The sequence below is a fragment of the Staurois parvus genome, unplaced genomic scaffold, assembly GCF_062004578.1.
Source record: "Staurois parvus isolate SC_StPar_1 unplaced genomic scaffold, SC_StPar_1.0 ptg000066l, whole genome shotgun sequence".
Lineage (NCBI taxonomy): Eukaryota > Metazoa > Chordata > Amphibia > Anura > Ranidae > Staurois > Staurois parvus.
The window spans coordinates 11,358,819-11,371,085 of record NW_028317862.1 but is presented as its reverse complement, the minus strand read 5'-3'; the positions used below and the strand labels follow the sequence as shown (position 1 = coordinate 11,371,085).

The following is a 12,267-nucleotide window of genomic DNA, read 5'->3' as shown; positions in this document are numbered from 1 at the left end:
GCTGCCCCCTACCTGCCCTCTGAGCTCCTCCTGTCCCACTGCCCCTCACTTGTCCCAAGTGGGCCTCCGGGCCTCCCACTGACACCATTGATGGGGCACTATTCCTCACACACTGACACTAATGATGGGACACCATCATTGGTGTCAGTGGGAGGAATAGTGCCCCATCATTGGTGTCACTGGGAGGAATAGTGCCCCATCATTGGTGTCAGTGGGAGGAATAGTGCCCCATCATTGGTGTCAGTGGGAGGAATAGTGCCCCATCATTGGTGTCAGTGGGAGGAATAGTGCCCCATCATTGGTGTCAGTGGGAGGAATAGTGCCCCATCATTGGTGTCACTGGGAGGAATAGTGCCCCATCATTGGTGTCAGTGGGAGGAATAGTGCCCCATCATTGGTGTCAGTGGGAGGAATAGTGCCCCATCATTAGTGTCAGTGGGAGGAATCGTGCCCCATCGTTGCCAGTGGGTGGAGCTCTAATAGGAAGAGGTGGAGCCTAAAGAGGAAGGGGTGGAGTTTGCAGCTAAAAGGGTGGGACAGGGGGGTGCCCAATTTTAGTCTTGCCTAGGGCAGCACAAAACCAAAATACACCTCTGAATGGGGGAATTGAGTGATTTCTCTTGTCCTACCTGTGGGGAATCTTAAAGTGTATGGCCAGCTTCAGTGAATGAGGAGAAGCTGTCATCACAACAATCCAATCAAAAACTCTCATTTTTAGATTTCCTTGCACAAGAAGGGCTATTCAAAGTGAACACAGCTTAGGCTTAGTGAACAGTCATTACCTACTAGTAATTGAACTCTGAATTTTCAAGAGCTGCTTCTTTAGTTACATCTGACTAAAGGTGTGAATAGAAAATCGACCGATCAGTCATCCGACGACTGAGAGGCGTTCGTTGGTTGAAATCGTAGCCCACATTAACCAATCTGAAAAATCATTAGTCGGGCAATACGTAGTGTCGATGTCTTCCGTACAAGTGGAAGTGATGAAGTGTGCGTGTGACCTTGTAGCCACTCCCTTCCGGCCAGAACGAGCGATTATACGCAACAATTACCAGCAATGAGTATAATATAGTTTATTACATTATCTATATACATAAATAGTGATACATAAAAATATAATATGCAGAATTCTGGTTTCATTATCTCATTAGGCCAATCTACTTTTAACATTTGGATTTTTCGTTCCTGTTTACGAAGATTCCTTGGACATAAACATCCGAGTCATCTTCTGTTTCCACTCATGTGTGATGGCGATTGATAGATTTTTTTTTTCGCATGACTATCATACCACCGCATAAAAAAATTGGTCATTCGTATGTGAAACGATAACATTTTTCACTATTGTTCAACCGGATTTTTTCGTTCACAATATCGTTATCGGTTAAAACATCCTGTTTATCAACAAAGAGAAAAACAATCGATCAGTGGTTCCACTAAATATTTCAGATGATTTTCTTATCGTGTGTATGGGGCATTTGTTTAGTAATAAGAGTACACTCTGTATTGGAACCGACCCAGACGGCGCTTGAGTACTTCCGTTAGAATACCGCTTCCCCGTCCGAACACTGACAACAGACACCACAGCCAACCATACAAGACTAGATGACACCAGTCTTGAAGTAAACCAGGAGGTAGACTAGTTTATTTGAACACAGATACAAGATATATACACTCAGGGGACAATCCGCCCTCCCTGCATAATGACACAGGGCGGGGCAATCTACATTTAGTAACAAGAGGCCTACAGAAATTCAAACTTCACACAAGCAGACAGTCCCATCAGGAGGGAGGACTGCTGGAGACACCCCCCACTAAGCTAATACACATAACATTAAACAATCCACAACCCCCACCTATCTCCTAAACATGTCTACATAGTCTGAGACAAAGCCCACACAATATTAGGACCGATTACCCTGTACCCCTAACAGGCACAGGGTGGTTTACACATAAGAGGGATATGGGGAGCTGAGACAGGGGTCTCCTCACCTCTCCAAAGTGAGCTGGGTTCCATGTGCCCCCCACCCAAAGTGACTCCTATCACACACTGCATGAGTACCTTTTATCAATAATTGCATGGAATACTATAATAGATGATATGGAATGTAATCATACTGAAAGTGTCCATTATGAAAGATATTGCTGAGCAAAACCGCATATTATTAGATGACAATTAAGGCTAACATTATTTTACTGTTTTATTTCCCGTTTGAAGAGGAAGTTTCAACAACACATTTAGGTTGAGGTTTTCCACATAACAAGAAGTTTTATTTCTCTGCATAGCACTATGTCGCTGCCAGTCCTTGTACTAAGCCATACCTTTAAATCATATCCCCCCACCCCCTTACCTTAGCTTATAGGCTATTAGAAGTAGTATAGGCTGCAGTGGTAGCAGTAGTAGTGCCAGTAATGAGAGTAGCTACTGACTTAGAAGCAATAGCAGTAGTGCTGGCAATAGTAGTGATAGTTACAGGAGAAGCTACAGCAATACAAGCAATAGTAGCAGCATTAGCAATAATAATGGTTGTAATAGGATCAGCTACAGCCTTTTAAGACAACATTAGACACAGGAGCAGTAATAGTAATAGATACAGCATTAGAAGCTGTAAACATACTTAACATGTCACCACTCCAGGCAGCCTAACAAATAATCCACCATCTGTGGGCACATACCTACTGGGATCCATTCCTCCCCACAATATCCAGATACAAACAAACAGGCTGTATCTCCAGTATTGTAATATCCAAGAGCTTTATTGCAAGTAGTACAAACTCACAAAGCCGGACCCTGTTCTAACCCTTTGACATGATTCTCTCCAATAGGAGCTTAGTCATGACTAAGTCCCTGATGGGGAGAAACTTGTTAAAAGAGTAGGAGAGGGTCTGACATTGAGCGATTTTCTACATTTTGGTTTTGTGAGCTTTAAGCATTTCCAATATTATTTGTTGGATACTTCGAAAAACAGCCTGTTTGTTTGTTTGTTAAAGAAGCAGTAGTAATAATAGTAGTGGAGACAGCATTAGATGCAGTAGTAGAACTAATAGTAGAGACAGCATTAGATGCAGTAGTAGAACTAATAGTAGAGACAGCATTAGATACAGTAGTAGAACTAATAGTAGAGACAGCATTAGATGCAGTAATAGAACTACAGTAATAGTAGAGACAGCATTGGATGCAGTAGTAGAACTAATAGTAGAGACAGCATTAGATGCAGTCATAGAACTAATAGTAGAGACAGCATTAGATGCAGTCATAGAACTAATAGTAGAGACAGCATTAGATGCAGCAGTAGAATTAATAGTAGAGACAGCATTAGATGCAGCAGTTGAATTAATAGTAGAGACAGCATTAGATGCAGCAGTAGAATTAATAGTAGAGACAGCATTAGATGCAGCAGTAGAACTACAGTAATAGTAGAGACAGCATTAGATGCAGTAGTAGAACTAATAGTAGAGACAGCATTAGATGCAGTAGTAGAACTAATAGTAGAAACAGCATTAGATGCAGTAGTAGAACTAGTAGTAGAGACAGCATTAGATGCAGCAGTAGTAATAAAGGTAGAGACGATAGTAGGAGTAGGATTAGAGGCAGTAGTGGTAATAGTGGTAGGAATGGTATTAGGAGCAATACAAGGAATGGCATTATATGCAGTAGTAGTAATTACAGCATTAGACATAGTGGTAGTAATAGTACAACATAGTAGAGATGGCATTAGGAGAAGTAGTTGAGATAAAATTAGATACAGTAGTAGTGAGAGTACTAAAGACAGCATTAGGAACAGTAGTAGTAGTAATAGTAGTAGTAGTAGTAGAAACAGCATTAAGAGCAATAGATATAACAGGAGTATAAACAACATTAGTAACCATAGTGGATCTTGCAGTGGAGACAGCATTAGAAGCAGTAACAGTAAAAATAAAAGAAGCAGCATTGGACAGAGTAGTAGTGGAGACAGCATTGTATGCAACAGTAGTACTAGTAGTAGAGACAGCATTAGATGCAACAGTAGTACTAGTAGTAGAGACAGCATTTGATGCAGCAGTAGTACAAGTAGAGTCAGCATTGGATGCAACAGTAGTACTAGTAGTAGAGACAGCATTAGATGCAACAGTAGTACTAGTAGTAGAGACAGCATTCAATGCAGCAGTAGTACAAGTAGAGTCAGCATTGGATGCAACAGTAGTACTAGTAGTAGAGACAGCATTAGATGCAACAGTAGTACTAGTAATAGAGACAACATTAGATGCAATGGTAGTACGGTAGTACTAGTAGTAGAGACAGCATTAGATGCAGCAGCAGTACTAGTAGTAGAGACAGCATTAGATGCAGTGGTAGTACTAGTAGTAGAGATAGCATTAGATGCAGTGGTAGTACTAGTAGTAGAGATAGCATTAGATGCAGCAGTAGTACTAGTAGTAGAGATAGCATTAGATGCAGTGGTAGTACTAGTAGTAGAGATAGCATTAGATGCAGTGGTAGTACTAGTAGTAGAGATAGCATTAGATGCAGCAGTAGTACTAGTAGTAGAGACAGCATTAGATGCAGCAGTAGTACCAGTAGTAGAGACAGCATTAGATGCAGCAGTGGTTCTAGTAGTAGAGACAGCATTAGATGCAGCAGTAGTACTACTAATAGAGACAACATTAGATGCAATGGTAGTACGGTAGTACTAGTAGTAGAGACAGCATTAGATGCAGCAGCAGTACTAGTAGTAGAGATAGCATTAGATGCAGTGGTAGTACTAGTAGTAGAGATAGCATTAGATGCAGCAGTAGTACTAGTAGTAGAGATAGCATTAGATGCAGTGGTAGTACTAGTAGTAGAGATAGCATTAGATGCAGTGGTAGTACTAGTAGTAGAGATAGCATTAGATGCAGCAGTAGTACTAGTAGTAGAGACAGCATTAGATGCAGCAGTAGTACCAGTAGTAGAGACAGCATTAGATGCAGCAGTGGTTCTAGTAGTAGAGACAGCATTAGATGCAGCAGTAGTACTACTAATAGAGACAACATTAGATGCAATGGTAGTACGGTAGTACTAGTAGTAGAGACAGCATTAGATGCAGCAGCAGTACTAGTAGTAGAGACAGCATTAGATACAGTGGTAGTACTAGTAGTAGAGACAGCATTAGATGCAGCAGTAGTACTAGTAGTAGAGATAGCATTAGATGCAGCAGTAGTACTAGTAGTAGAGACAGCATTAGATGCAGCAGTAGTACCAGTAGTAGAGACAGCATTAGATGCAGCAGTGGTTCTAGTAGTAGAGACAGCATTAGATGCAGCAGTGGTACTAGTAGTAGAGATAGCATTAGATGCAGCAGTGGTACTAGTAGTAGAGACAGCATTAGATGCAGCAGTAGTACCAGTAGTAGAGACAGCATTAGATGCAACAGTAGTACTAGTAGTAGAGACAGCATTAGATGCAGCAGCAGTACCAGTAGTAGAGACAGCATTAGATGCAGCAGTAGTGCTAGTAATAGAGACAACATTAGATGCAGCAGTAGTACTAGTAGTAGAGACAGCATTAGATGCAGCAGTATTAGTAGTAGAGACAGCATTAGATGCAGCAGTAGTACTAGTAGTAGAGACAGCATTAGATGCAGCAGTATTAGTAGTAGAGACAGCATTAGAAGCAGTAGTAGTAATAGCAGCAGTAGAGACATCATTAGAAGTAGTAGTAATAGTTACAGTAGAGACATCATTAGAAGTAGTAGTAATAGTTACAGTAGAGACAACATGAAAAACAGTAGTAGTAATAGAAATGTTTGTACCCTTGGAGTGGTACAGTCCATATTGCTATATATCTCTATGAATGGAGATGAAAATGACTGCTGGAGATATAATAAATATGAGCTATTAGAGCAGATGGGTGTGGTGTCATGCATCCCGCCACATTATGGTTAATGTAAAGCATTCAGTTTTTCTCTGAAAATGTTATTTTATGACATAGAGTTTCTTTTTACTGTGTTTACTGTGTGACTAATCATAATGTATTCATCCCGGTCCTATTATTGTTTGTAAATGACAATCCCAGCCATCATCACCCTGCCAAAGTCTGCATATGATCAATAGTTGTAGAGAGATTTCTCTTCAATGTTAGCATCTGTTGATGAATTGAATCCTAGCACTCCAATCAATGTGGCTTTAATATGATATGCCCGGTGTTTGCTTAGAATGGCTTTTCTGTAAGATGATTTGCAGCCTATTATGTGTGAGGCCTTGATTTAAAAGGCCACTGAAAATGACAGGTGAGCAAAACTGACAGATGCAATGAGTGGTGCATCCATCCACCCCGGCAGCCCAATTTACTATGTAGGTGAATGCACACTGAAGTAGGGGCTCTTTGGCTTCTTTAGTACTAGCAAGGACTACGGTATGTTACTCTTTGTGTTCTGATCTGGCAGTAAAGATATTAAACATATGTCCTATTGTCGAAGAACACATAGAAACATTATTGGCACTATAGGAGTTAAGTGCTTTTATCCAACTCCAAATATTTGCCTAACTATTGTAAAGCCTGTATACAGCTTGATCATGTAAAGTGCTACTGACAGTCTGCTCACGTTACATTTTATAAAATGGAAAAGCATATTACTGCTTGTAAAGCAAATACTAAGAATACTTTTTTTGCTGAAGTCAAGGTGATGATGGTACAATTTCAACAACAAGAGCACGATCAATAAAACAGCAGTCAATCAGAAATCATTTGACTGATGTGGTTCCAGTACACTGAATTCTGATTGGTTGCTTGAGGTTACTGTACTTTATACTTAATTAGTGGATTTTGCACTCTGTTTCTTAATAAACCAGAGTTTTAATAATTTGCAGGTTCAAATGAAAATGCTAATTTATATAAGCAAATAGGGAGGAGAGGCAAATGCCCACATATCCATTTTTTCAACCAATTATAACCAATTTAATGACAACATAGTATAGAGCAGTGTTTCTCAATCTTTTTTCAGTCAAGGCACCCTTTAAAATTATGGACAGTCCCGGGGCACCCTTTAAAATTATGGACAGTCTTCAGACACCCCATTCTAAAATGTGAAAAATGATTCTAATAGTTTTATATAACGCAGCAACATCCACACATGTAGGACACCCAACATTAGAGGTGATTTATTCTTCCAAAGCAAATACACTCTTTTACACTGGTACTGACTAGTATTCCAGTGTTTCCCTTCTCTCCATTTTTCTCCATCACTGAGCTAATGTGACCCCAGCACTGACAGAGAGGGGCAGGGGAAGATCAAACTAGGATGCTGTGCAGGCAACTGACATCCTCTTTATCAACTGATGATCTCGTTGGTTGTCAGCACACCAGGGCTAGAAGGTCGTAATGGTGCACAATGGAAGCCTGTGGCTTTGTGGAACAAAAAGGCAGGCTTGTTCCACCTTCTAGCTTGCATACAAGTTTTGGGCAATTTTTAGACATTTTGACAAGGCACCCCTGGAGAAACCTCAAGGCACCCCAGGGTGCCTGGGCGCCCTGGTTGAGAAAGGCTGGCATAAACAATGTAGCAGTCTTGACAGAAAGACAAATGTTTTTGCTATTTTTTTTCTTTATATAGTATTATGTTGTAATTTGATAATGTGCAGTAAGTAAGGCGAGAGACAAACTCAGAATGAATTTGTTGTATGTTATCTGAACCTGCAGCAACTTATCTCATATTGGCTGCCCTGTGTTTCTGTGCATAGAATGGATTGTCTTTCAGCTTCTCTCCCTGCGTGAGCACATATTATTGTATCAATTGAAAGACACTATTGGATTTTATGGCTAATGACAGTTCCTAGCAGGCTAAAAAAAAATTTTTTCCATTTTCCTCCTCCCAATACAGAGGACCTATCATTAAAACCAAACACACTTCATATCAATCAGCAGGGCTCTGTTGTGTGACAATAACTTATATAACTATACCTAGTGAATGCATTGTGGGTGTTTAACATCTATACAGACTGCAGAGGGTCTATTGTCTTTAGTCAGACAGAAGTTATCAGTCAGATAAAAGAAACAGCAAAAATCAAAGCCAGCATATGCAATACAAAAATGGCCAATGGGTTATTTCATTATATGAATAAAAAAGATACTGCGGGCTACTATCAGATTTATTGTCAATCTCTTTCACTTGTATTTGAATATTGTCCACAATTCTCAAATGTTTGGGACTATTTTTGAATAGCCATCTATGCCATGCTGTATTTTACTTGTCTACTTTGATTTGCCATGTAAGAGGAATGTAACAAAATATTGTAGGTGGCAAATGACAACACCTGGCATCCTGTAAATTGGTCAGTTTTTTTACAGTTAATCTATAGAAATATGGCCAGCCACTCCGGAGTACTCTTCAAAATGGATCTTTATAGGCTACATATAAAATGACACAGTATAGCCAATAAAGATCTATTTTGAAGAGTACTCCAAGTGGCCCGGATATATTTGCTATCGATTAATTGCTTGGGGAGTTGAATGTCCCAGCCAGAGCACCGGTCTTCAGACTTTGAACTTTGAATATAGCAGTTGAGCTGGGGTAAGTTTTATTTCTACAGTTCTTATATAGTGGCTGAGCACAATCATGGCATCTCAATGCATTCCCAGCACCTATTTGGACACCACAACAAACTTGTGGAAGGGACACCATCTGTAAGTGAAAATGGAGGTAGAAAATGCAGTTTATTTGCACAGCTACAACCAAAACTTTATGGAGCGGATTTAATTTTTATTGCTGTTTCTGTTAAAATTTGGGTGAGTGTTCCTCATTCCATCTGACTAAGTCAGGAAGCGAATCAAAATCTTTGCAACAATGGCACAGAAAGTATTAAACGTTTTTTTTTAGAGTAGCATGGAGAAGGGTGAGAAGAACTGGCAGGTTTTTATTGATGTTTGTCTTAACATAATGGCAATAAAAACAGACAGAAGTTATATCCCTTCCGCACTCCAACCTAAAATATACAAAAATTAATTTGAACACTAAAATGGATTAAACGTCCTTCATGATGGATAAATGGCATTTACATCTATGAATTAAAATACACATGTGTAGCTATACTGAAAACATGTTTCTATTTTTATGTAGGTGAGAAACCCCACAAGTGTCAAGTGTGCGGCAAAGCATTCAGTCAGAGCTCAAACCTGATTACTCACAGCCGAAAACACACCGGCTTCAAGCCTTTTGGTTGTGACCTGTGTGGGAAAGGTTTTCAGAGGAAGGTGGATCTAAGAAGACATCGTGAAACACAGCATGGACTCAAATGATTGAGAAATGAAAATGTCCTTGTTCCACACAGGAAACCTTTGTCATCTGAGAACACTAGGTGAACTTCATCAAGAATATTGTGGTGTTGACTCATTGACCACTAACGAGGGTGGAATATGCAGAAATCTCAGTTCAGAGATTGTTCATTCAGTTTACCATCAGCAACCTTACTTTCTGAAGGAGTAGGTCTTCTATAGCTGCAACCAGCAGGAGACACAAAGGTCCAGGGATTCTCTACAAGCAAGCAAAGGTCAAGTTACCTAGTTATGAACATTGCTAGTAAAAGATTTGAACTAAACTGGATACCTGCAGACAGTTCTTGGCAAATCTGTTATCGAGGAGTCATTCTTCGGTGTTGGAGACTGGGGGGGAAACCCCTTTAAATTAAGCTGAAAATATTTTTTGGCATGTTTGTGTTTTTGGATCTTGTTGCTTTAATTCATGGGTATGTTGTCACATCTTCAGAACTCACGCATTCCTTTCTTAATTTATGCCTATTTTGTTTGGGTGGAAAATGTTTCTTTGGAGTTAGATTATTTAGGCTGTATGGTTTAAAGTTGAAGACAACAAGACAACTATTCAGAGGCAAGATATAATAGTGAATATTTATTAAAAAAAATTAATTTAAAGGTGTTGTGCATTTTAAATTAACTAGGCAGAGTAGGCAAAAGCCTATAGGGAGCCTACAAAATTATTGATACATGTTTTTGTATTACTAAAAATACACTCGTTTGATACAGGCTTACACATCACAATATTCTAAGCCCCTCTGTAGATATAACTGATCTTTCATCTGGAAATGTAATATTACAATATTACAGAAAATGTCTGAAATACAGTATTACTATGATTCTGCCTTAAGCTGGCCATACACGGTTTGAAATAGCTGCTAAATATGCAGAAAATTGAGCTGTGGGCGCCCCTGTTGGCAACCCCCACAAGAGTCAATTTTTCAATTGACTTTTGTTGAAGCAGCCAGTCCAAAAATTCTCTGCCGAACAGCACTTTCATCCAATCTAGCTGACATTCCTCTATCCACATTGTGCACCCTGCATAGGGGAATCAATTCATTCAAAGCCTGTATGTCCAGTGTTACACTGAGACCTGACTACAAAGTATTTTTGTAAAAAGTAGTGGTTGGCAGGCAGTTAAAGGATTTCATGATAAAGATGCTGAGGGTGTTGTAGGAAGCAGAGGAATTGGGGTTATTTTGCCGTTGAGCATTACAAGACATGTATTGAAAAGATCCTTTTTCGGTTTGTCCATTTCATTTAACATGTGAACTATTTTATCCGCCAAAATACATGTAATTCACCTCAGTAAAGCTCACAATTCACAGTTACACTGCGTTGCCAGGTGAAACCACTGTCACTTCCAGCTTACCAGCCTGATTCATTAACTCCTCACTCTACCCTTCCATAACATGCCTAGGTCAAATGTCTACATTGCACAGTGTTGGGTCGCTGTCATGTATAATTAAATTAGAAAATATTGCGGAATCTCAAAGCTGAAAAGCTATTTCCTATTTCTTTCTGATCTACATGGTCAATTGTATTGTCCAAAAAAACATAAACTTTCAAACACGTCAAATACATTTTCAATGCCTCTCATCTCTACAATCTGATTTTGATGATTTTGTTTTATACACTAAAACCTGATAGTGAATTTAAGGCAGTTATTTTAAAAAATATTTTAAACCAGTATTTTAAAAAATACATAACTAGCCTTCAATTTCATTTTAAAGTTTTATTTGGAGTTTTGCTTTAAAAAAAAGCACCATCTGCCAAATATATTAGAAATTAATTACTGTATATAATCATTCAAAATCTTTCCAAGTCTTGTAGTTCAATTTTTTTTCTTTCCTGAATACATTGTTTTATTGGTCCTGAGATCCAGATTGTCCTAGTTTGATAAATGCTGCTATAGGTCTTCCTAGGTTAGGTATTTCCACTGAAGCTTTGGAGGGTTGTAGGTAAAGGTTGTGAAAAGTTGGCAGTGAAATGTAGACAAAAAAAAAACCAGACAACTGCTTGACACAATCAGAGTTACTAAAGGAGGTACATTTTTCACTTAGCCAACTAACTAATCAGTTTGAGCTTCCAATATGTATGGGACAATTAAACAAATAAGACTTTGTATGTGATTAAAATTCATACAATTTTGCTAAGCTAAGTGACAAATGTCCCCCATTAGTAAGTTCATATGTACAGTAAGATGGAGTGTGGTTTTCTAACAGGATGCGTGTCCACACTCTGAGATTTCATTGGTGAAAATGTTTGCCTTAAACAAAATTTCCATATTGATTAATTGGTAAGGTTGTTACTTGTAAGGTTGTATGTAAATATTTATATCTATGTATAAATCGGCATTGGCCGTTTGTAGTGTTATTGTTTATTGATGCCTATTTATTTGGAAAATATGTTTTAAATTAATAAAAAAAAATTTTCTTGATGGGTTAATGTATTTTTAAAAAAAAACTGAAATGATAAAAAGCTGTATGACAAATTAAATTATCAGTACAGCACGTACCAATTCCTCCCTGGTAAGAGCACCAATTCCTCCCTGGTAAGAGTACTGCAGTCAGTTTAAAATACTGTCGGTGCTTCCATGCAAAAAAACAAAGACCCTGAAACCAAATTTGGCTTTAAAAACCCAACTCTAGGAGCTGTGACAAAAAAGGCAGGCAGAGGAGAAAGCACTAATCACCAGTATTGCTGGTGATTTCTGTAGCTGATCCTTCCCCATAACTGACTTACCATACCATGCTCTATACCACGCCTCTCTATGAAGGTGGCCATCTTGGTAGACTTGTCACCAAGTCAGAAAGAGGGAAAATCTCTATAACTGGGACACAATAGTAATAAAAATGTTTTTATTAGTAGGGTGGGGGAAAGCTAGAACACCTGTTAGCTTTTAGTTGCTGTGTGTGTAACTTCTAGAGATTTTTCCCTCAAGTCCTGCCTCAGCGACACCATTTTCACCAGATAGCAAAATAGCTTGACATGAGTTCTATCCA

General features: G+C 38.9%; 1 protein-coding gene across 1 annotated transcript in view; it reads left to right on the top strand.

Moving 5' to 3' along the window:
* GFI1 (growth factor independent 1 transcriptional repressor) overlaps positions 1-11,702 on the top strand; it is a 29,447-nt gene extending 17,745 nt beyond the window's left edge. The window contains exon 6 of the mRNA XM_089668941.1: positions 9,072-11,702. Coding sequence (XP_089525067.1) covers positions 9,072-9,250 — 179 coding nt within the window. The 3' untranslated portion in view covers positions 9,251-11,702. The remainder of the gene's footprint in view (positions 1-9,071) is intronic.
* Positions 11,703-12,267: the final 565 nt, after the last annotated feature.